Below are 25,640 nucleotides of genomic sequence, written 5' to 3'. Positions count from 1 at the left end.
TTAAATTAACATTCTAATCAGCCAATGCTCTGTTACCTCCTGACTACCTAGTGTGATAAATGAGCTGGTTTTTGTTTTAGGCAGTGTCCATCTCTGTAGCCCAGGCTATACTTGAGTATAGCCCAGGCTGCACTCAAGCTCAAGGGCTGAGATTACAGGGATGTGTCAGCACCCCTAACGTCAGTGAAAATGTGTCTGCACACTTGGCTTCACTGAAAATGTAGCTCTTCTGCTATTTTGTTTTCATCTTCTCGGCATACTGACATCACAGCTTTTGGTTAATTTTTTAAATGTCGTATTTTCCTTTTAACTGTGTAAATACTATGTATTGCTTAATAAGCCCTTGTTTTCTCTTCATGCTGTCTTCCTAAACTTTATGCAAGGTGAGCATCCCTAATGTGGAAAGCCCAACTTTGAAGTGCTGTGAAATCCACCCCTATGGGCTGTGGGTGTGGATCACTTGCCCAGCCTGCTTATACAAGGCCTCAGGTTTGGTCTCCAGCACTGAAAAAGGAAGAGAGCTTGATTACGTTTTTAATCCACAGATTTTTGAGCATTGACATGACATTCAAAAAGTTTATAATTTTGGAGCATTTCAGATTTTAGATGCCCAACAGTAAAGTCTACAAAACCTAAACCTAAAACAGTCTGAAGCCCAAAATACTTCTGCTCTCAAGCACTTCACATAGTCTCTCCTCTATTTTCTACATCTTCCCTTGCCCCTAAGAGCCTATTCATACAGTTTTCCTGGAGATCAAATTTATCAGGCTGTCATCCCCTGGCTCACCCTGTACCAACTCTCTTGCTCCTGTTTAGAATGGTTCAGCCTAGGCTTCTTTATACCTGTCATCTTAAAACTCCCCTTCTAGCTTACTTGATATCGCCTGTTAGGGAGACTGCACAAGAGGCCAAGTTCTCCTAATCCGTGCAGATGTACACGTTGTTGCTCGGCTGTGGTTTCACAGTGAAGCATCTTGACGGGAGTCACACTGACGGCTTGTTCTTCATAGTGAGCGTTCCTTTATAGCTTTACCTTTACAGTCATCAGCTCTCCTCTGCCTCTCTTCCGTTCCTGGAATTCCTGTTAAGTACTTGATGTTAGGGTGTCTAAATTCATACTCTGATTTTCATTTCAAAGTTACTTCTATTTCTGGGCTTTCTTTTTGTACTTCATCATTTTCTGCCTTTGGAAGCATCTTTTCCTTCTCAAATTTTCCCTCTCTTCCATTTAACTAAGTCACTTGTAACTAGTTTGTCCCTCTTTGTAGCCTCAGTATTTCTGGTATAGGCTTTCAAAAAGGGCACAAATCTCTTTCCAAGAGAATCAGTCAAAGGAAATAATATACCATACGACAATACACCCCATAAAATACTGAAAGATGGTCACTGCTAGCCTAATAATAGGATCCAAGTAGTAAAAGACATCTTACTGAGAGCTGTAGGCTGTAACTAAACAAATGATGGTGCATTGACCTGAGTGTGATGTAGCCATTGGCAAAGTCACAGCAATCCCTCCCTGTCCACAGGGAGTGTGTGACAAGATCCCGGAAGATGCCTAAAGTGTTGAATAGTGCTAATGTCTATACATGCTCTGTTTTTCTATATGTCCACAAAGCCTCATTTATAAATTAAACATAGTAAGAGATTATAAATAGTAACTAATAGAAGATTACACTGTAATAAGAGTTATGTGAATGTGATCTCTCAGCACACCTTATTGTACTGTGATATGAGATGGTACAGTGTATGTGATGAGATGATATGAGGGAAATACTCATAATAGCACTAATTAAAAATTAATGTATTTTGTCTTACTAGAGTTTCCCCTTGAATATTTTCATACCATAGTTGACCACAGGTAACTGAAAACCATGAGAAAAAAGGACAGGGACAGATGGTAAAAGGTGCTACTGTACATATGCAGGCCAGAAAATACAACCTGAAAAAGAAATAGAAAATCATATATTACAGATCCATATTTAGAAAGGAAGAAAATATAATTGTACCTTTGTGAATCAAGACTGAAGGACAGCTGGGCATGGTAGCACAGAATCCCAGCACTCTAGAGGCTGAGGCAAGAAGATCCAAAAGCTATGTCTACCTGAGCCTGTCTCAAACCACAAAAAGGAAAATATTGAGTAATTCTATTAAAATGGTGGGTGCCAGGTAATTTTTTTTTGTTTTAAATGTTAATTTTTTGAAACAAAATATGTAGCACAGGCTAGCCTGGAACTTCCTATGTAGCCAAAGATGACTGAACCGCTGACGTTTTTTTTCTTCTGAGTGCTGGATTGTAGACCTACACAGTAGGCCAGGTTTTTTCAGTGCTGGGGATGGAACCTAGGGATTTGGGCATGCAAGGCAGCGCTCAACCAACTGAACTGTAGCCCAGCCCTTAAATGTTTTTCTTTTCCAATAAAAAGGAACAAGCTAGGACTGGAGAGATGGCTCAGCAATTAGAGCACTTTACAGTGCAGAGGACCTGGGTTCAGTCCCTGGCAGCAACATAGTGACTTACAGCCTTCCATGACTCCAATTCTGGGGGATCTGATACCCTCTTCTAGCCTCTGAACATAAGAGGCACAAATGTGTGACACATACACACATGCAGACAAAATACTCACACATATAAAAATAAATAAATGGTCTTTTTTTTTTTTTTTTTTTTTTAAGAAACAAGCTGATTCCTGGACTGTAGTCCTTCGTATGAGATTAACTTATCTTTCTAATTACTGTTAGTGCTGCCTCTTGATTGCACTGAGGTAACAGTTGATACACAATTGATTGCAATGTATGGTATATCATCAGTGTATTGAAGGGGAAGTTCATGGTGAAAGCGCTTGAGTAACGTGTTGTTGGCTTCATTGTGGCCTTTACAGTGAACTGCTGGATGTGTGGACGGAACTGCAGGATATTCATGATGCACATGGCTTGAGATACCAGTGGGGTGGCTCCCATAGCAACAAGAAGCTTTTGTGCTCCTTGGGAATAGACACTCGAAACATTGTGAGTTTGTTAGAACCTTGAAAAACACTTTAATCAACCTGTGCATTTTTTAAATTTATTATTCTGTTTAAGCTGTGACTATCTAGCTCTACAAAGAAATAGTTGGCTTGAATGTTCACCTATTTTGAATGTGGAAATTTTTATTTATTTATTTATTTTTTGGTTTTTCCAGACAGGGTTTCTCTGTGTAGTTTTGGTGCCACTGAATGTGGAAATTTTAAGACACTGTAATGTTCCTGTAAAGACAGTGGTCTTCTTTTTTTTTTTTTTTTTAAAGATTGCTTGCTTGCTTGCTTGATTGATTATGTATACAATATTCTGTCTGCATGCATGCCTGCACACCAGAAGAGGACATCATATCTCATTACAGATGGTTGTGAGCCACCATGTGGTTGCTGGGAATTGAACTCAGGACCTCTGGAAGAGCAGCCAGTGCTCCTAACTGCTGAGCCTTCTTTTCTCTCCAGTCCAAGTCGGTGGTTCTCAACCTTCCTAATGCTGCGACCCTAAATACAGTTCCTCATGTTGTGGTGACCCCAACCATAAAATGATTTTTGTTTCTACTTTGTAATTGTAATTTTTCTGTTATAAATCATAATGTAAATATCTGATTTGCAGGATAGCTGATAGGGGACCCTGTGAAAGGGGTTGTGACCCACAGGTTGAGAACCACTGCTCTAAGTATTATTTCTTAGAAAATTTTTGTTTTTCCTTAACTGTAAAATGAAAAATTGGGCTGGGTTACATATATGCACACATGAATGTATGTACACACATGTAGTATGTATGTTTGTAAGAGCCCATAGGAGAGCTTATATTTTATTCTGTTCATTATTCACAGTATAATAAACATTGTAAGCATATTAGAAACAGTTTCATTGTATGACAGACAAACCATTCTCTAAACACATGTTCTTTCTCCCTGATACAAACCCAGCTGTTCACTGGCAATAAGAAGCAGCCTGTTATTGTGCCCATGTATGCAGCAGGATTGGTAAGTACAGAATATTTCTGCGTATATTCATCTTCATTGCATTTATTTTTTTAAAATCATCTTATATAGCATGACAAAAAATTAGTTGTTTGTTTTGAGATACAGTCTTTCTCTGTAGACCTGGCTGGCATAGAATTCTCAGTTAGAACAGTCTAGCTCTGGCTTACAGAGACTCGCCTGCCTGGCTTTGCCTCCTGAGTGCTGAAACTAAAGGTGTGCATCATGCACTCGTCAGAAAGTGGGTTTGGTGGTAGTGGTCTGGGGTTGTTGCCTGGTTGTTTGTTGTTTTTTCTAGACAGGGTTCTCTGTGTTAACAGCCCTGGCTGTCCTGGAACTCTCTCTCCCTGGAGACCAGGCGGGCCTCAAACTCACAGAGATCCACCTGCCTCTGCCGCCCAGGTGCTGGGATCCAGACTCTGGTCTCACCCTCATCCGGCAGATACCGAAGCTGAGCCATCTCCTCAGCCTCTTTTCTAACTTTTAAAATGAAAAAGGGAAGATAAAGTACCTGGAACCTTAGAGATGTTTTAATTCAATTATTAATTTTAAATAAAACAACATTGAAACTATGGATGTCCAAAAGAGCATGAAATACCAAATTATAGTACATGAAAATGAGCCAGGACCTTAGAGTTTCCATTAATATTTTAATATTTTTAATGTGTAAATTTTGTTTTTCCAGATCTACCAGGTAGTTCTGGCAAATGGGCATTTTTCATTTTATTCTTTAGCAAGATTTAGTCAGATTTTGTAGCTTTGTGGGGAGTGGGTATGCATGTGGGGTCACTTCGCATGTGGGTGCAGATGTCTATAGAGACGGGGGAGGACAGAGTCCTGCTCCGTGACTCTGCCTCATTCCTTTGAGACAGACTGCTCCCTGAGCCTGGAGCTAGACTGCAGGCCAGCAAGCCCTGGCATCCTCTGTCAGCACTCACGTGCGGGGCTCACAGGCATGCGTGAGTCCTCAGGCTTGCACAGCAAACATTTAGAGCCAGCTTCCCAGCTTCTCAGTCAAAAGTTTGATGTTTGTGGTTTTGGGGTGAGTTATGCTAAATGAAAATGTCCTATCCAGTAAGCTAAAAATGTCATGTTACTAGAAGGAATAAATTGAACTTAAGGGGAAAATGTAAAAACAAAAGAAAGCTGAGTGTGGTGGTGCAGACCTATAATCCCAGCACTGAGGAGTCGAGGATACAGGAGAATCAGGAAGGAGTTCACAGTCATCCTTTTCTCATGGCTCATTCAAGACTAGCCTGGGCTACATGACACCTCACTTGTAGACAGTTTGGTCAGCTTGCCAGCCATGTCGCATCAGCACATTAGCTACCTCAGAGTCCTGTGAGGAGTTGGTGGCTAAAGCTTACACTTCATTTTGTAACTTTATTGCCTGTAATAGTAAAAACGGACTGTTTTTAAGCCCCATACTAACATTTATTTAGTGAACGTAAATAGATCTTCCCACCTCTTTCACTGTGGTTTCTGGGTGTGGGTGGTCGGGGTCCATGTTGTATGACTCTGTCCATCTGCTTCCCTGCCCAGGCAAGCAAGCCTGAGTAAACAGTGAACTAATATCCAGGGATATCTTTAATACCAAAGCTCAATTTTAACTGTATTTTTTCCCCTATGGTGCATTTTATATGAAGGAGTAGACCTGAAATAATCTTTTGTTGTTGTTGTTGTTGTTTTTTTTTTTTTTTTTTTTTTTTTTTGAGACAGGATTTCTCTGTGTAGCTTTGGAGCCTTTTCTGGAACTCAATCTGTAGCCCAGGCTGGCCTTGAACTCACAGAGATCCACCTGCCTCTGCCTCCCAAATGCTGGGATTAAGGGTATGCACCACCACCACCTGACTAAAATAATCATTTAAGTTTCTGGTTCTTCAACTTCAAAATTGTTTGGAAAATTTAGGACAGATTTCTGTGGTCTGAGTGTGATAGTACACGCCTTTAATCCCAGCACTTGGAAGGCAGGTGAGATCTCTGTGAGTTTGAGGCCACCCTGGTCTATAGAGTGAGTTCCAGGATAGCCAGGGCTACACAAAGAAACCATGACTCCAAAAAGAAAAAAGAAAGAAAAGAAAGGGGTGGGGAGACACATATTTCTGGCACTCTCTTAAGCTTTTTATTAAGTGGATTTAAGGCATAGCTTGAGAATTTCTGCATCTGATAAAGGTTTAGGTGCTGTTAATTGGCAACTACATTTTGAGCACAGCTGGTTTAAATCAGTTCCAATTAAGAAATGTGGCTGACACTAGTAATTACCAAATATATTCTTTTATAAAAACATATTGAAGAACCTGTATAATATATAATATATATGTGATACCAAGTTGACTAGGAACTTCTTTTCATCTGTCTATCTACTACAGGAAAGCCTGTCATGTATATTAGATTTAGGAACTGGGTCTGTAGGAAGGGGAGGGGTTGAGTGTATAAATTGCTCTTACTAGTTTACTCCCCTGAGGGAGTAAGGATTCTACTTAAAAGGCAGCTTTAGAAATCCACAGATTCTGAGATTCCTGTCCTAGAGCTTTGATCTCCCACACTCATGCTACACAGAGTTAAGAGTGACTTGTGTGTGTGTGTGTGTGTGTGTGTGTGTGTGTGTGTGTGTGTGTGTGTATAGAAATGTAATAAATATTCAAGAGCTTATCAAGTTGTTTGATTTTGTTTGGTTGGTTTCCAGAGATGTAAGCACTTTACTCTGGTCCTCAGCTATGATTTTTTTTTTTATTATTATTATGTATACAGTGTTCTGCTTGTGTATATCCCTTCAGGCCAGAAGAGGGAGAGATCTCATTACAGATGGTTGTGAGCCACCATGTGGGTGCTGGGAATTGAACTCAGGACCTCTGGAAGAATAGCCAGTGCTCTTAACCTCTGAGCCATCTCTCAAACCCCTCAGCTATGATTTATAATATACAAAAAAAAAAAAAAAAAAAAAAAAAAAAAAAACTTTGCTTTTTCATACTATTAACCTGGATTGTCAATTTTGTGTTTGGTAGAGCCTTGATACCAAATAATTTTCTTTTTGTTGTTTCTATACCCATCCAAAGTACTTACCTTTTTTACTTAAAAAGTGTGTTTGGGCTGGGCTGTGGTAGTGCACGCCTTTAAGCCCAGCACTCAGGAGGCAGAGGCAGGAGGATTTCTATGAGTTCGAGGCCAGCCTGGTCTATATAGTAAGTTCCAGGACAGCCAGGGCTATTACACAGAGAAACCCTGTCTCGAACCCACTCCACCCACAAAAGTGTGTTTGAATTGTTTCAGATCCAGTGGAGTACAGAGAGTGTGTTTTCCTCTCTGAAATGGCAGTCTTTCTCTGTTTTCTTTGCCAGACCCAGGGTCTCAGTACCAAGACACCAGCTCAGATTTAAAGACATTAAACTCATACTAAAAGACACTGTGTTTTCAACATACCTCTATGTAAAAAGATTAATATTAACAGAGTAACATTAGTGTCTTAAACACCATAAAGTAAAATCTTACTTAAAATGGAAGATTTGACTTCAAAAAATTTTATTCTACAATAATCTTTTTTTCTTTTAGATTGCCATTACAAATTTTGTGTTATCCCTCTCCAATTAATGACTAATACACCTTTTTCAGGGTATGTTAGAGCCCACCAAGGAACCATTGAAACCACTATCTGCTGCAGAAAAAATTGCTTCTATTGGTCAGACAACCATTATGACACCAGAAATGAACACGTGTATATCTGATCCCTTCCAGGTAAACTATTTGTGTGTGTGTAAGCATGCATATGAACACATAATCACACATACTGGTTTATTTTCCTTAATATATCTTTTATCTTTACATTTGTAAAATGTGATGATAGACATGTTTTTGATTGTTAATTAACATTCTTAGACTACAGTAGGCAAATTATCTGTAATTTTCAAAAATAAAAAGATAGCCAAGCAGTGGTGGCGCACACCTTTTAATCCCAGCACTCAGGAAGCAGAGGCAGGTGGATCTCTGTGAGTTCAAGGCCAGCCTGGGCTACAGAGTGAGTTCTAAGATAGCCAAGGCTACAAAGAGAAACCCTGTCTTGAAAACAAAAAAAAAAAAAAGAAAGAAAGAAAGAAAGAAAAAGAAAAGAAAATGATATGTAAAACATAGATCCAACCCTTTCAAGTGTGTTTTAAGAAACATCTGTTGTTCCTGCTGTACCTCACTGTGCCAAGCCTGGTGTGCACGCTGCCTGGCTTCATGGATGGTTGGCGGGTGTCCGCTACCCCCCTCTCCTTGGCCCACACTGCACTCGCAGGGCTGCCCCACCTGTGCCGGTCCCTAGGTCACCTGCCGCAGCACACTGACCTCTGTCTTGATCACCGTCCGTCCCCACGGTCTTAGCTGCTCCCCTATCCTTTCTGAAAAGGCAGCTTTCGCATTGAGACACTTAGTGTCGGTTTTCCCTCTTTGCCCTTTTCCTCCTCTACACAGCCATCCCCACAAATGCTGCTCATTTCAGTGGAGTTAGCTGTTGCTTGTCATTTTGCCCCTACGTCTTAGAAGCTTCTTCTGTTCATAACCTTACAGCGTGTTATATTCTTACATAATTTAATTCAGACTTAACTAAAGGTACATTCCAGGTAACCAAATGAAATCCATGTATTTTATTTAGAATTTCATGCTGGGTTGCTTGACTCCATACCCGTGGTTCAGCTTAAAACAGGCACCTGAAGGAGTGCATTGTGAAGATCTTCTTCATATAAAGTGATACGTCTCACCTCTCGTCATTGGGATGCATGTATAATTTTTATGTCACTTTTTGGTCCCTACAGTAATACTGTTGTATCTGGAAGTGGCTATGCTTTTCAGGTGACATGACAGTAGCCTGTAATGCTGGAAATTTGCGAATTACATCAGAACTACCTCTTCAGGATCCCATTTTTCTTTCTTTCCCCCATAAACCATAGCCACACTTCCTGTGTGTCTGCATTCTTAGCCTCTCTGAAGAGTGGTTTTCGAGCATACTACAGTTGCATGATTTCTTTCAGTCTACCTACTCGATCTCAATTTAAAGACTTGTTTTATGGTTTTGGGTCCCCACCCCACCCCAACCTGAGTAGGATTTTTCAGTACTACAACCATTGCTTCTCTTGTTAAGGGATTTTAAAACTTTGGAACCCAGTGTACTGACAAACCTGTCATTCCAGGACTTGGGAGAGTTAGGCAGGTTAATCTTGATTTCAGGGTTAGAGGGAAATTAGTGAAGTCTTGGAGGGGACACCAGGGTGGCTTTTTTTTTTTTTTTTGCGGAGAGAGTATCTTGCACTCACATTGTATGGAGGCGAGTGTAACCACCTGGTCATCAGTAGCAGCTTTAGCCACTTTTGGTAGAGCTACTTAGTTGTGAGTCAGATTAAGTCCAGGGCCGGAAGTGATTTCTCACACCCTGCACCTTCTTTTCAACAAGGAAACATACTTGGGAAGCCTCACTGACTTGCCCAGGGTTGGGCATCAGTGGTCAGCAGGACCAGGACCAGGCCTCTCTCTGCCAGCCTCTGTCTGTTCTAGTTACAGACCAGCTTTTCCCCAGCGTTATTGTTAACTTCTTTGAAAAATTACAGGTACCCATGGTATTCTAAAGATAGAAGAAAGAAAAGGCTTTTGGCTGCCTTTCACATAATTATAGTAAATATGAAGTATAATCAGGACTAAGCTAGGATCTTTTTTATATAGTTCTGTATGCCTTGGTCACGTGTATGGATGCAGGTAATCACCCCCACAGTCAGCATACAGAACCCTTCACTCAGCACAGAGGCTATCTTAGAAGCTGAGAATGTAGCTCAGTGGCAGATCAGTGTCAGGGCCTTGGGAGCTAGTGCACAGCACAGACACAGGACAAAGATACCCTCAGTAGTTACACTCCGGGCCCACTGTCTTATCCCTGGCATCTCTTAATGTCTTATACCTTCCTCCTCAGCCTCTAAGCTGAACAGCCTGAACATGATTTTTGGAGAGTAGATGCTTATGTTAATTTGCCTGTCCCTATTTTACCAAAGCAATTATAGTATCTTCCCCGAAGAACCAGTTCACATTTCTATCCTACATATAATAGCATCTTTCCCCATAAAAATAAATAAGTATAATGTTGTAATAGTGCCTTCCTTACAGTGAAGCATGACCAGCAAGACCAACAATATGAGCGGAAATAAGCAACGACATGTTGATATTTAAAAATCTAATAGAACACAAGTTATTTCTGTAAGTGTTAACACAGTCAGCAAAAGAGAAAACAAAATAGTTTTCTGAGTGAAAAACTAAGTGACTGCTTATTTAAAGAACATCTGTCAACTATCTTCTATTTGATATTTACCATTGTTCACTTCGTTATAAAATTTAAAAACCTAGAGTAGTCAAATCAGTTGTAAGAATTCATTTTAGTGCATAAATCTCCCAAGGCATGGTAGTGCGTGCAGTGATCACACTTGGAGGACTGAACAGAATTCGAGTTCAAAAACCAGCCTGGCCTCACAGTCAGTTTAAGGCCAGCCTGGGCAATGAAACGAGACCCTGTCTCAAAAAGAAAAAAAAAAAATCTGATTCCACGTAATTTCTAAGCCAAAAAACTTGACTAAAATAAACCCCTGAACTGTTCTGGGGTACATACCTACACACCTGCAATCTGGCACAAGGAAGCAGAAGGACCACAGGTTTGAGACTAGCCTGAGAAATATATCAGGACCTCATCTCAAAAACATGTTAGTTGGGCTGGAGAGATGGTTTGGTGCATTAAGAACACTGCCTGTGCAAGCATGAGGCCGAAGTTTGAATCTCTCTCACTTGAATAAAACGTGGGTATGTCCACTCAGAGTCTGTGACTCCAGCACTGTGCAGGACAGAGACAGCATGGTCCCTGGGACTTGCTGACTGGCAGCCTAGCCCCAGGCTCAATGAGAGACCCTGTCTCAAAGGAGTAAGGTAGAGTGGGATAAAGCAGGATAGCAGGATGTCCAGTGTCTTCCTCTGGTCTTCCCACACACACTCACACAAATGCACTCTCTCTCACTCACTCACTCACTCTACCTCTTTCTTCCCCGCCCCTCTCTCACACACAGACACACACACACACACGCACACATGTGCATGCGCATGCACATATGTACACTTAAATATCTGAAAATCAACACTTTAAAAATGTCTATCCCAGCCAGGCATGGTGTTACATACCTTTAATCCCAGCACTCAGGAGGCAGAAGCAGGCGGGTCTCCAGTCTGGTCTGCATAATGAGTCCCAGGACAGCAAGATCTACATAGTAAGACCTTGTCTCCAAAAGAAACAAAGTGTGCATCCCACTTACTGGCCTACAGTTTCTTTTCTTTAAAGTCAGGAGACTTGTAAAGAACTAGAGGCTTTGGGATCTGCACCTCCTCATTTGATACATCATGAGACCAGCTAAGTTAATAAAGATCAATATAATTAGTTACCGTCGTCAATGATCCAAATTGACTTTCAGTGTAGTTCCTTCTCTGTTAGGTTGCATTTTATCTGCTGGTGTTACATGACTAGTATTTAAAATAAATGTCATCACTAAAAAAGTCTGTGTTTTAAATCCTTTTCTTAAAATCCAACAGTTTAAAACACAACTTGAGAAAGAATGAAGTAGAATCAGTACATAAATTTGTTTGAAAATTTAAAGATACTCCATTTGTTGGATGTGTATTTTATAATGTCAATAAGCATACTGTTTATAAATTTTGCAATTTCAGTTTGTGTTATTATTTGCAAATAACCTGAAATTATATATTATCCAAATTTTGTCTATAGGTACATTGTTGCTTAGTGGTCTTGCTGTATTTTGGGGATTTTGCTTTTAAGGATTCTTTACGTTGCTACCACCTGTACTGATTAATTTTTATTTTGTTTGTTTGTCTGTTTGTTTTTGTTGTCTTCCACTCTAGGAGTCTCTACCACCCGTCCAGTTTGACTGGAGTAGCAGTGGCCTTACTAACCCTTTAGATGGTACGTCTCTCCGTAGAGCCTCTAGCGCCAGAGCTAGAGTTAAGAAAGCCACACAGTTCAGACAGACTTCTCTCTGCTGATTTCCTTTTTGTTTGAACGTAACTTCTTATTCTTATCTTTGGAAATTCAGGCTTTCTTTCTAAATAGTAATTGCTCAAGATACCAGCCATTACTATTATCAACAATATTAATACCCCAAGTATTGGTAGTAATAGCAAGGTTTTAGTTCCTTTATCTTAAGTTAAAATTAGATAGTTTAAATGGTATTTTAGCTAGGACCAATTTATTTGAATGTTTTACAGCTTTACTTTGTGAAATTTTCTCGGATACAAAGTCTTGTGGTTAGAGGTTGCTTCAAAGCATAAAGCACAATTATTCACTTAACCAAAAACAGTATGCAGAGCCACATTTATTGACTTAATGTAGTTTTCAGATTCAGTAGCATTTTATAGAGTACTTATATGCAAATGGAAGATGAATGATTTTCATGATGATTTTTAAACTTATCTCAAATACTAACAGAGCAGTTCCAGAAATCAGTAGTTTTTCTTATGACTTTAAAACTCTGAAAGGGGAGTAACTTAGGCAAATACTGTAGGGTCTTTAACACACAGTGCTAGTTTTAGAGCCCGTGCTGTGGGTTTTCAGTGGCCCCTAACGTATAACTGCTTCTTAAGCCATTGGAGCCGTTGTCTGGAATATCTGTTACTGTCGTCTCAGTGGCATCCAGCATCCCATTGCCGGAGACACTCGTACCAGCTTTTCCTTGTAGCTAGGATCCTAGAACACCTGGAAACCATCAATTGAATGTCCTGCTGAAGGAAAGCCTGGATGCACCTTTGCTATTGTCTGGTGTCTTCAGTCAAATCATCATGCTTTTTATTAACCACTTCTTTACAAATGTATACTATTTGTGATTACTCTTGCAGAGTTAAAGGGGAACAGTACAGCTTGCACATCAGGGTAGGGCAGTTATCCCCTATTATGTTACTTTAAATAAGTTAATGTATTGATGCATGTCCTGAAACGCACAACCTTGTCATTGTTTTCAAAAGCATTCATTAGAAACCAGAAGTTGTTCATCGGAGCTAACATGAAAGATCGGGCATGTCGTGATTTCACGTTGGGTTAAGATTAAGTATTGTTTCCCTTTAACTAGTATGCCTTCCCTGGTCTTTCTGATACCTTTCAGTTTGACTGAAAGAACTGGCTTCTAACTAAAACCTAACCAAGTGTTACATTCTTTACATTGTACATGAGGAAATATACATCGAGTTAAATTGTTACTTTAGTTATGAAAACCTAATACTGTACGCATTGTTTTGATGTTGATTTTAAAAATGTGTAATGACTACTAATTATAACCTGCATGTTCAAGTGTGTGTCTTACCCCTTTTTACACATAACCCCTCCTCCCTTGGCTTACCTTCTGTGTGGCTGCCTACCAACACGGTCACTGCATTCCAAGCTAGTGGAGGTTCCACTCTCCTGAACCTTGATTTCTTTGGGCCCGTGGATGACAGTAGCTCTAGCAGCAGCACGCTCCCAGGTCAGCAGAGTTTCAGCACAGTTGTGGTTATCTCTAAGAGCATGGGCACACTTGACTTTCCTATAAACAAGGAGACAGCTAGATCCCAGTCCGAGACTCTCCTTCTGATGTCCGACTGTAAGAGACAACTTAGATGAAATGCAGTTCTAAGAGGACTTGCTCAGAGCTGGCAGTGGTTTCTACAGTAATGCAGCCCCGCTGGCTGTATACAGCTAAGGATGTTTTGTTTTTCACCCCTCTAAGTGGAAGATGTATTTGTAGCTTATTTTGAAAGCACATTCTGTAAAGCCATTTGAAAGTAGCACTAGTTTAGAGAGAGAAGAATGTTTTGATGCACAAAGAGGATTTCACATTATAGCGTCTATAATAATGTAATTTTTATAAATTCTAGCATTTTAATTAGCTCTTATTAGTGCTGCTAAGTATACAATTGAATCTCAAATGTTGGAATTTAGCATGTAGTTATATAGTCCCACATCAAAAAAAAAATTACTGTTTTTATGTAGCTCTTAAATAGAAAGCATACTGTTAGTTTCCATGGAGGGGGAAGAAAAATTAACAAAAGTTAATAGTAGAAAGTAATTGCTTGAACCTAACAGCAAAAATTAAGCTTACCTAGTACCTGTTAATGTTCAGCCCTACAGTTCATTGACCAAAGGACTAATGTACTTTGTCATTTTCTAACCAAATAAAAGATGGAAATTATAATGGCATTTTAATGTTTACATTTTATTGAATATGATTTTAATGAATCCTTGCCATCCCAAGTTGTGACCTGGTAATCACTGATCATCAGACAGCTACGGGGTCCTGTTCCAATGCTGACTTCTGGGATGCAGATTGAGGATTCCCTTCTGTGCCCACGAGTGGCCAGCTGTGTAGCCTGGGGTCCTGAGAATTGGGGGCTGTTTTGTTTGGGGTGGGTCTATTAGGTAACCCAGCCACCCACTTCAGTGGTTTATCAGCCATGCTGGTATATGAAGGAAAGCTAAGGGTGAGCCTGGACCCAGGAAAGCAACCAAGTCAGCTAAGGGTAAGCCTGGACCCAGGCTGCCCTTCCCTTAGATCCAGCTCTGGAAACCTGCTCCTGCCACAGGAAAGCCCACACAGCCTAGGATAGATTGACAACATTTCTCAAATCTAAGCTCCTAGTTTTCAAAATTCATGCAAGTACATGAAAAAGTCTGTATCTGGTTTTGCTACTTACTTAAATTTGATATCTTACTACTTAAAGTTCTAATAAGTCTATCTGATTTATGGGACAGCCTGCAGGAGCTAAGATTGTCTGACAGTTCATAATACTTACTGGAAGTGAAGGAGAAGCTGAGAATTATCCAGGTTCCCTCTCAGAAGAATTTGGTCACAGTCTGCATTATAATTAAAATGAAGTTACTTTCTCTTTGGGGTGCCTAAAACTTGGTTTAGATTTTAAATTTGCTTATATTTTAAATTCATTTAAAAAGCACTGATAGGAAAACCAGTAACCTGGTTGCTTAAAGAAACCTGGTTGCTTAAAGCAGTGCAGAGATTTCCTGATAATTGGGCTCAGGGTACAGCTGCAAGTTGATTTAACTCTGCAGTGGATGTGAACACTGCCTGGTCCAGGGCAGTCTCTGCCCCTGGGAAACCTTTAAAACCCTCCATTTCATCAGTATGCTCCGGCTGCTGTGTAAATTTGATTATAATCAATTTGCTTTGGCTTTGTATTGTTATTGGGTCTTAGGAAAACTTGCCCTCAAGCTTCAGGGATGGCTGCCTTGCTTAGTGTTCATCTTAGCACTTGTTGGTCCTTTCTGAACTTGTTTATGGGAAAGTCATTTATCTTAGCTTGCTGTTGATTATCTTGTGTGTGTTCTTAGGAGGCTGGCATAGAACTTGGATGGCTACTTTAATTGTGTAATTAAGCTGTGCCTCATTAAGGTTCTGTTGAAAAAAAAAAAAAACTTCCATTAAAAACTTCTCTCTAGTTTTTAGTGGATAATTACCTGTCTCTGAACATGTTGACTGTAGTTGTTACAGCGCTCAGGCAGTGTTTGGTCGGGGGGCAGTTTATGGAGGGAGGGATGTTTGGGGGAAGAAAGGTGGTTTTTCTGCCATGGCCAGCACTACTGCTCAGTCTGCCGCTTTACTCTGCCCACTGAGTGTCCAGTGTTCACAAACCCATCAGAGATCTGCCTGGCACTTCCCTGTTGCTGCTGGTCAGGATGCAGGCGTTCTGCATCCTAGAGAGTCCCCTTCAGCAGTGGGCTTACTCAGAAGCTAGCCTTTAACAATGGAAGAGGGGAATAGTCTGGGCTCATTTGGTCTTTATATATACATATCTGCAGTTTTACACATTCTATCTTGGGCCTGTATGCTTGTTGTAGAGAATCGAAAGTTTTAAAGTCTGTCTTGGAAGTGTATGTTGATGAACTATTAAGAACTTGAGAGTCAACATACACCTTCTCTAGCCTTTCTCCCTGAGTGGGCTTGGTAACTGTGGGAGCAGTTGCTGGTTTATTTCTATAAACATCTGGAATCCACACTACTACCTGTGCTCACTACAGACTTGGTTCAGAAAGGAGAAAGCTTGTTCAGACATTTATTGTAATTTTTTTTGTCTAATCTTATTTCTTAAAAAAATAAAATTGAGCCAAGTGCAGCCATGCACATCTGTAGTCCCAGCTGAGGCAGGAGGATCACCTGAATCAGGAGTTCAAGGCCAGCCTGAGCAATATTGTAATGCCCTATCTCAAAGAAAAAGAAAAAGAAAACACTGGAGAAGCCGTCAGACATTTGTATGAACTGATGCTTAACTGTGGCCCAGCTTAGCTTCCCTGTTACTCCAGCTTGCCATCTAAAAGAGACTGTACATACCTAATCGATCCTGGAAAGAAGCATTTTCATTTTGTCTAAAGTGGAGCTCGACTCGCTTTCTCTGGAAGTATTCTACCCTCTACCTCTTACTTGAAGCACATGTAGTATATTTTTAGTAATAACTTGATGCTTTGAATAATTGTTCACATCTTTAGTCATAGTAAAGATAAACAAATCATTTTCTACAGTACAGACTTTATATTAATCTCCAAATCTCTGACATGGAAGAAAATACTGGAGTTTAAAAAAAAAATAGATGAGATCAGAGCAAGGTTCAAAATAAGGTTCATTGGCCAATTTAAAAATTGAGAATGTTGAGCTGGAGAGATGGCTCTGAGGTTAAGAGCACTGGCTGTTCTTCCAGAGAACCTGGGTTCATTTCCCAGCACCCACATAGCAGCTCATAACTGTCTGTAACTCCAGTTCCAGGGGATCCAAACACCTTTACAAAGACATACATGCAGGCAAAACACCAATGCACATAAAATAAAAAATAATTTTAAAAAAAATTGAGAATGTTGGAGGTCAGGTATGGTGACTCATACCTGTAATCTCAACACTAAGGAAACTGAGGCAAGATATTTATTATGAGTCAAAGCCAGTGTAGACCGTAGAGTAAGACCCCATCTCAAAAAATAAGAAGATAAAAGTTGAGAATATTGTAGCATGCTCATTCTTTTTATAAACACTGATGATGTGTCAGAAATGAATGTAAAACTGAATGATAGGTTCTTGGAGCACTTGGGAGGCATCAACTACATACAACATTTATTTCAAAATAGAATTTTTATGTGTTCCTTTATAGATACTTCAAAGCCTACCATTTAATTAAAAAAAAAAATAGACATGGGGTTAATTGGCTCAATAGTTAAAAGCACTGACTGCTCTTGCAAAGGACCTGAGTTCTGTTCCCAACATCTATACGGTGGCTCACAACTATCTGTACCTCCAGTTCCAGGGGCTCCTACACCCCTCTGGCCGCCTCAGTCACTAGGCATGCATGTGATGTACATACATAACTGCAGACAGACACACATAAAATAAAAGAGTAAACACAGATGGCTCAGCAGGTAGAGGTGCTTGCTGCCCAAGCCTGCAGACCCAAGTTCAGTCCCCAGAAACCATGCCCGGGTGAAAGGTGAGAACCAGATGCACAAGTTACCTGGCGTCCACCCTGTTGTGGCACACGTGCCCTTCGGTGGCCCACACAGCAATGACTTCACATGATCTGACAGTGAGTGCTTCTGCAGACTCGGATGTGGCTAGGTATTGCTGTTAGGTTTTGGATTGTGGCTCACTGTGACCCATGCAGCTTGCCCTCACTCACTGTCGTTCTGTGTGTGCTGTAAGGTGTGGATCCAGAGTTGTATGAATTAACAACTGCTAAGCTGGAGACCTCCACCTCAAGCCTCAAAGTGACTGACGCATTTGCAAAGCTCATGTCTACAGCGGAGAAGACAAGCACGTCGACCAGGTAAGCCTGCTCTGAACTGGCCCTGACTTTGTGTCCTGCTTTAAGGGGCCGCAAGCAAAGCATGCAGGTGGCAGTGTGTGTGTGCTAAACTAACTTCCTGTGTTAAAGCCAGTAGATGGCGAAGCCTAGAAAACATCGTCAGATTGATGGTTCATGGTGAACTTGATGGGAGATTGACAGCTGTAACAGGAATCTTCCCCTTCCCACACTCCTCCATAGAAACCAGTTCTGACTGTTGAGATGCTGGTGCCGCTGAGGAGCGTCCCCGCCCCTCGTGTTGGTGGAGAAAAGCTTCTTTTCAGGGCCCCAGTCTCCCGGCTGGTGTCACACAGGCTGCCATGTTTACACTGACTTGCAGCAGTAAAGTCCTTTTCTTTTTCAGACTTTGGCTGCTGTGCACCCTAACTGGAGAGCATCATGCACCCCTTTACCAGGCTTATGGGGGCCTCTTCAGGGACAGCTGTCTCCTGGTGTTCGAGCCAGAGACACGCGCTGTCACTTGAACCTTGTACTTGAGTTGAACACAGGCATCGGCTGAGCCAGTTCCTAGTGGAAGGGAGTTGTTCCTGACAGGGCTTCACCAGTGCCAGGGCAGGGGCTGATTGGTTAGCACCCTTCTGTTTCCCAGACCATCGTTCATGTGCATTTTCAAGAGGGATGTTGATGTGTCAGTGGCCCACTTTAGGAGAAGTTTAGAATTTCCTATTAAATAACACATGCTATTTAGATTTATCTTTTTAAAGTTAATTCTTTCATAAGAAACATTTATTTCTTCCTTTTTCTTATGATTTTTTTTTTAAATTTTTGCTTAAATGATTGCAATCTCTGGGTTTTTGTTTGTTTTTGAGACAGGGTCCTTCTGTGTAGTTTTGACTGTCCTGAAACTTGTTACATAGACTAGGCTGGCCTTGAACTTAGAACCACCTCCATCTGTCTCCCCAATGCAGGGGTCAAAGGTGTGCACCACCACTCCGGACTTAAATGATCACAGTGTCTTTTAAACCTTATTCTCTATGGGTGTCCAACCATTCAACAGACAGGAACAATTTTGAAAAGCTGCTGTTACTAGTTTTATGACTGTAGATGCCTTTAATTTCCAGGAAATAGATTTGGAGCATGTAGGTCCTTTTGCCCACAGGTTCACGCCATTGCTGAATGGCCCTGCATTGTCTTTGCCTGTGAAGTGAACCTTCTGTAATGACCTGCTGTGGGGTTTGTGCTTGTCTTGCCTGGGACTCCCCTGCTGTCTGGGAGCCGGTCTGCCGAAGTTCATCCTGTGCCAGTAGGGGGAGCTCTCCCCACGCTCTTAGCTGTGTGCCTTCCTTTAGGCTCCTGGCCTGTCACTGTGTTAATAGCCCAGCCTCCATTCCTGCTAGACTTCGCTCCGTCTTCTGGCCTAAAGAATCAACTACAGCGGTAGCTCCCATCTAGGAGGCAAGCTGTAGCTGCCAGCGAGACTCTCCCTAATACTGTCTGACCTTCCTGTTGTTGAGGTACTGGAGAGCAGACCCAGGGCCTTACATACTCCAGGCTCTACCACCGGGCTCTTCTCAGACCCACTTTAACATGGAAATGAAATAAATTGAAAACAAGCTGCCAACTTTGAAGTTCATTTTGAAGGATGTTTTGTTCTTTGAAAATAATGAGAAAAAGATATCCACATCTTAGTATTTAAAGTTCTAAAGTATCACCAGTGGAGTGTGGGAGTTTATTTATTTGTTTGTTTTGCAAGGGCAGAAGCCGGTGTTTTGTTTTTTCCCACTGCTAAGGTCAAACCAAAAGCCTTGTGCATGCTCGGCAGATGTTTAACGTAGAGCGTCAGGCCCAGCCTTCCGTCAGCAAGTCTTAGTTGTGCAGAGAGAAGACAGACAAGTGGCTTGTGAGATTTCAAAAGGCTTTTTCAGTCTTTTTTCAGGATTTATTTCGTGTTCTTTTTAAGTAAAGGTTAGCAAAAGCGTCTTGGCTCTTGACATTACATGGACAGTTGAGTGGAAAAGCTTTTTGAAGAACTATAGGATAGGAAAGGGTTAAAGCGGGAGCTGAGGTGGGTGTAGTGATGACGCTTATAATTTCAGCATCCAGAAAGCTGAGGCAGGAGGATCATAAACTTGAGACCAGGCTAGGCAACAAAGCAGAATTCTGTCTCTAAGAGCAAAGAAACTGTCGTTGGATAGAGGAGGACATCTGACATGGAGCATGTCTTTCCTCCATTTCTAAAATGGTATGCGTTTGGTTATTGTCGGGGTGATGGGTGCTTGAGCCTGGTGCGCCTGTGACAGTGGGGGACAACTGTGGGAGTCAGTTCTCTCCTTCCACCTTGTGGGTCCCAGGGACTGAACCCAGGTTGTCAGGGTCCTTGACTGACTGAGCCCTCTTGGAGGCTCCCACAGCTTCCCAGAGCCTTTGAACACTGAGGAAACGGGATGGGGTCTTCTCTTCCCGTGGTGGGCTCTGGTCTCGCACGTCACTTCTTTTCTTGTTTGTGTGTGGTAGGTGTTCTGATGTGCTCTGGGTCTGACTGGAGCCAGTTTGTCCCTCCTTAGGCAGCCTGGAACCCACACTGGAGGGGCCACAACCTAATGTCAAACTGTGCAAACCAAATTGGCATAGCACACTACAGGCATGTGCCGCCGCATCTGGCTGTGGGGGGGAGGGGTTGTTCCCATGGCCTTGTCCACGCCAGGCGAGCGCACACCCTGATCTGCATCCCTGGCACTCACCATGTTATTTTTAAAGAAATCCAAGTTTGAAGATAGTTCCGCCTTCTTGCTCAGCTGTCCTGTTATGGAGAAAAGTTATTTTCTAGTTACATTAGTGTGTGGCCAGCTGGGGGTAGCTACAGCGGCCACTGACTGGCATCTGTACAAGCCCAGGAGCTAGTGGCTAGCGGAGTGCTTCGGTTCCGTGTGGGATCTTACTGACTTAGTGAACATCATCCATTCTGCCTTTCTCACGTGTGTGAACTCACTAGTTTTTAGCAGAGTCACAAAGCTTTGTGACTGTCATCAGTAATGACCCAGAAAATGTTTATTACCTTCAGCCTAGAATCCCCAGGTACATTTGCCTGTTCGATTGTGTGGTATGGGCAGAGGCTTGAGTCAGGGTCTCAGGCTGAGGTTTTGGGTTTTTTTGTTTGTTTGCTTTTCCGAGGTTTCTCTGTGAAACAGTCCTACTTATCCTGGAACTCACTCTGTAGCCCAGGCTGCCTCCCGAGTGCTGGGATTAAAGGCATGCGCCACCACCGCCCAGCCTCAGGCTGAGGTTTTAGCTCAGCAGTAGCATTTGCCTATCATGCACAGGTCCTGGGTTTGAGCCCTGGCACAACATGGCAAAAAAGGGGGCGGGGGATTGGAAAAGGAAAACAAGCATCTCAGGCTTGCCTTAGACTCAGTACTCCTCACCCTCCAGGGGCTAGATCACAGACGTGCACACCACACAGGGCTTAGTGGCCTGTGGTGACTGGCTGAGGCAGGGTCTCATGTTGCCTAGTGGCCCTGAACACCTGATCCTCTTGGCATTCACCTCCAGAGTGCTGGGATGTAGTGTTTTATATTCCCACCAGTAACGGGAGCTTTCCAGTTTCTCCACATTCTCTCCAAAACGTGTCTGACCTTCGGTGAGCTGTGCCAGTGGGTGTGAAGCTGTACCTCGTCATTGTAATTTGCATTTCCCTGGTAGCAAAGCTATTGAACATCTTCTGATGTGCTTATTAGCATCCATGCCTCTGCTTTCAAGAATGCTGCTTGAGATTCTCTGCCTGTTTTCAGTCAGATCATTTGTAAGCTTTCCTTATAGGCTATAAATACCAGACCTTGGGGCTGGAGAGACGGCTCAGTGGTTAACAGCACTGGCTGCTCTTCCAGAGGACCTGGGTTCCCAGCACCCACAAGGCAGCAGCTCACAACTGTCTGCAACTCCAGTTCCAAGGCTTCCAACACCCTCACACAGACATGCACAGAAAATAAAAACCAATAAATTATATTTAAAAAATACCAGACCTTTCTCAGACACATAATTTTCAAATGTTTGCTACTCTGTTATCTTTTCAGTTTCTATACCATGTGTCAGCACTCAAAAAACAACTGGGTTCATCAAAATGAAACTTTCTTTTGTTATTTGTACTTTAGGTTAAAATAATTGTTGCCTAATTCAAAATTAGGAGGCTCTTATACCTAACAGTTTGTAGTTTCAACCCTTATATGTGGGTTTTTAATGTATTTCAGTTTTGTGGGGGTTTTTTTTGTTTGTTTGTTTCATTGGTTGTTTTGTTTGGTTTTTGAGAAAGGGTTTCTCTGTAGCCCTGGCTGTCCTGGAACTCAGATCTGCCTGCCTCTGGTTCCCAAGTGCTGGGATTAAAGGTATGAGCACCGCACCCAATTTTCTAAGGCATTTTTAAATTCATTTTAATGTAGTAGAAAGTGGGAGAAGTCTATATTCCCCCCACACCCTGCCCTGCACAGGGATATTCGGTTATGCTGCAGTTTCTTGAAAAGTTTCTTTACCCTTTTGAAAGGTCTTACTTACATGTCTGCTTTTGGGGAGAAGTGAATTAATTGATCACAGGCCACTGGACTGTCACTTGTGTGTAGTCCATTGACAAAGGTAAATCTCAGCTAAAAAGAAACGGAGATCAATATAATTGTTCTCAAAGTCTCAAGCATGTGCTTTGTGTATCTTAATAAGAATAGCTCACATAAAAATCATAGGAACTTTTAAATTCCATTTCGTATTGCCTCTGAAAGCCATGGTCACACCTAGACCAATCGTCCAGTTGTCTCTTGGTTAAGAACTTTGCTTGTCCTTCTCTCCCGGACCTACCTGCACTTCACAAATGGGGAATCTTCAGGACTACTTGCACATACTGGTGTTTTCTGCAAGTAATGTTCACTGAGTTCTTTATTCCTCCAATCTCTGTCAACTGGAAATTACATCCAGAGGCTTGCAAATACAGGGTAATAAACATTTCGCCTGGGCTGGGTCAGAGTCTCCCAGCACACTGAAACTGCCCCACGCCCTGCGGACTGCATGGCTGCAGGCTGACCACTGCACTCTGCAGTCATGTTAGTGATGGTGCCTGACCGAGCCTAGGAAGCAGACACTTGTTTGACTCGGAAGTTCCTCGAGCATCTGATGATGGATTACATTAAGTGGGATCCAAAATGTAATTTTTTTTTTAATGTAGGATCGCCATTGTGTTCTTCTAAGTAGGACTGGGTTGAATATTGATTCATCTGCTGATATGATCACCATAAAAAAAAGAATTGGAGGCTGGAGAGATGGCTCAGTGGTTAAGAGCACAGACTGTTCTTCCAAAGGTCCTGAGTTCAATTCCCAGCAACCACATGGTGGCTCACAACCATCTGTAATGAGATCTGGTGCCCTCTTCTGGCCCGTAGGGACACATGCAGACAGAACACTGTATACATAATAAATAAATATTTAAAAAAAAGAATTGGGCTTTCTGTAGTCAATTTCAAGTGATCTTTGGTCTGAAACTGATCTCTATTCAAATAGTATCTATGTGACTGAAACGATCCCTTCAACATATTTAACAACTGGATGGTTTGGATGGCATTGTGCACTGTCTGGGCATATTTGATGCTCGCTGGGTATTTTCTTCAGCTTGCCCACTAGTTCACCAGGAATTTTTGTGAATCTGTGATATGCTTCAAGCTACTTGCTTGTTCCAGTGAGGGGATGTGGTTAAGAGACATTGTCTACAGGACCAGAGGCCTGTAGGGTTTCCAGACTGCCTCCCCGGTTCCTGCCTGCATCCCAGCTTGGCAGGAGGCTCTCTCTGGAATTCCCCGTTAGGTTGAGAAAGCCTGAGGTGAAGTGACTTACAGGCCTTGCACCACACCTTTCGTGTTGAGGTGATTTTTGGTAGTTTTGCAGCAGGCGGGGAAATCCAGGTGGGCGGACTGTTACCAAGGCTTTAGCACTCTACTTGTGCTTAGTAATGTTGGAAGATTATGGCTGGGTAGATGCTTAACTAAGGCCTTGAGCCTGTACACATGTGCATATGGGTCTCTGTGTCTTCATGCTTATGTCATGGACAACAAAGAAGCCATGTCCATTGTCCTTCAGCAGCTAGCAGAGGAAAAGCCATCAGCTGCCCCGAGACTGCTGACCGCAAGCCTGGAGAGGGAATGACTTTTCCCAGAACAGCCCCATTAACACACTGGTCCTTTCTCATTGCTGACAGGAAACCAAAAAGAGAGGAACACCTAAGTGAAGAGGCTGTGAAGGTGATCGCCAGCCTTCCTGACCTAACCTTCATGCATGCCAAGGTGTTGATGTTCCCAGCCACGCTGACACCTTCCACAAGCTCCCAGGAACAAGCAGACGGATAGCTGGTTGAACTGGACAGTTCCAAATACTTTTCCTTTCCTCCATCCCTCCCGACCATCAAAAACATATCTGCTGTAATGTAAAAATCAATAAATACATTCAAGTTCAGCTGATTTGTTGGTAAGCCACACTAGAAAGGTATACATAGTAATGTATATTTATTTACATACTGAAGTCCTAAATTTATATTAGAAAAAAATGTAAATAATTGGGGATGAACATTTTTGAAGATTTATTCTTTTGTGTTGCTGGGGTGTATACATTTATGTCTTTGTGAAATACACTGGTGGTGTCCTTCTTAAAAAAACTTTTGAAATAAAAAAAGAAAATTAAAAACTAAAATCTCCACTGTCTGTGAAATCCCCTTCAGTCTTTCCCATTGCACTGGCCGCCCTTACTTCCCCTGCTGTGTGCGCTGTTATTTCACCATCACAGAAGCTCAGATCCCCGTCTGGTTTTCAGTTTTGTATGTGATGGTTCTTGTCAGGCCTGGCTTTCGTTAACTTTTCTGGGCTCTGTTTTTAGTTTTTTCAATCTGGCATATTGCTGTGTGACCTTTTGCAGAGGTCATCGCTGCTCTCTGGTTGTGGGGTGTGGATCACTGTCAGAATTTGATTAGAGGCTTGATCGAGATTGTGCCTGTTTTAATTAGTGTGATTTGGAGAAGGACCAAATGATATGAATGTCTTAAAATGAAATTGGTTAGAAATCTTTCTGTTCTATCATACCATTATTCTTTGAGGATTTTGCACAGTGTAAAATGACATAATCATAGATTGCTATGGTTTAGGCTGTATATACAGTAAAAACAAAACAAACTGGGTTTTCAATGTTTGGGGAAATTCCTATGGAAAAAAGAGAAGACATGTAGAAGAACCTCTAACAGGGTTAATGTGCATGCCCAAGGTTTTTGAGATTTCAGTGTGTAAATTTCCTTTTAGCTTACACAATAATAAAATAATTTAAAAGAAATTTAGTCTTTTGTCTTTGTACTTTAGCGTCTCGGGGAACATGTAATGCATTTGAATATGTGGTTTTATTCAGAATTAATGTTTTGTTTCACAAGAAGGTAGGACTTCTATCTGGTTAAAATCAGGAAGAATTAGAATCTGGTTTCTCCGAACTGAATCGTGAGGCTGGAAAGATGGCCCACTGGTCAAGGGCACTTGGATTTGCAGAAGACCCAGGTTCTAGTCCCATGGTGGCTCACAGCCATCCATAACTACAGTTCCAGGGGATCGACCCTTCTGACATTGGAGGGCACCAGCCACAATTATGTTAACAGACATACATGCAGGCCAAACATTCATACACAGAAAGTGAAATAAATTAAGCTATTAATCTCTAGGGCCAGCTAGCCTGGTTTACACAGTGGCAAAAGAGATTGTCTCAAGGTAGAAAGGTGACAACTTGAAGGTTGTCTGCAGTGACACACGTG

At 41.8% G+C, this 25,640-nt stretch overlaps 1 protein-coding gene across 5 annotated transcripts in view; it reads left to right on the top strand.

Moving 5' to 3' along the window:
• Positions 1 to 25,174, top strand: part of Aftph (aftiphilin) — a 67,657-nt gene extending 42,483 nt beyond the window's left edge. For 3 of the 5 annotated variants that reach the window (XM_076546041.1, XM_076546042.1, XM_076546043.1), the window contains exons 4-10: positions 2,880 to 3,006; positions 3,944 to 4,000; positions 7,607 to 7,729; positions 11,912 to 11,972; positions 13,441 to 13,521; positions 17,728 to 17,851; positions 24,057 to 25,174. In XM_076546041.1, coding sequence (XP_076402156.1) covers positions 2,880 to 3,006; positions 3,944 to 4,000; positions 7,607 to 7,729; positions 11,912 to 11,972; positions 13,441 to 13,521; positions 17,728 to 17,851; positions 24,057 to 24,204 — 721 coding nt within the window. In that variant the 3' untranslated portion in view covers positions 24,205 to 25,174. The remainder of the gene's footprint in view (positions 1 to 2,879; positions 3,007 to 3,943; positions 4,001 to 7,606; positions 7,730 to 11,911; positions 11,973 to 13,440; positions 13,522 to 17,727; positions 17,852 to 24,056) is intronic. The other 2 variants (XM_076546044.1, XM_076546045.1) reach the window with 1 other exon arrangement.
• Positions 25,175 to 25,640: the final 466 nt, after the last annotated feature.

This window comes from Peromyscus maniculatus, chromosome 10 (genome assembly GCF_049852395.1).
Source record: "Peromyscus maniculatus bairdii isolate BWxNUB_F1_BW_parent chromosome 10, HU_Pman_BW_mat_3.1, whole genome shotgun sequence".
Lineage (NCBI taxonomy): Eukaryota > Metazoa > Chordata > Mammalia > Rodentia > Cricetidae > Peromyscus > Peromyscus maniculatus.
The sequence above is the reverse complement of the archived record's forward strand: the minus strand, read 5'-3'. Positions and strand labels throughout refer to the sequence as shown.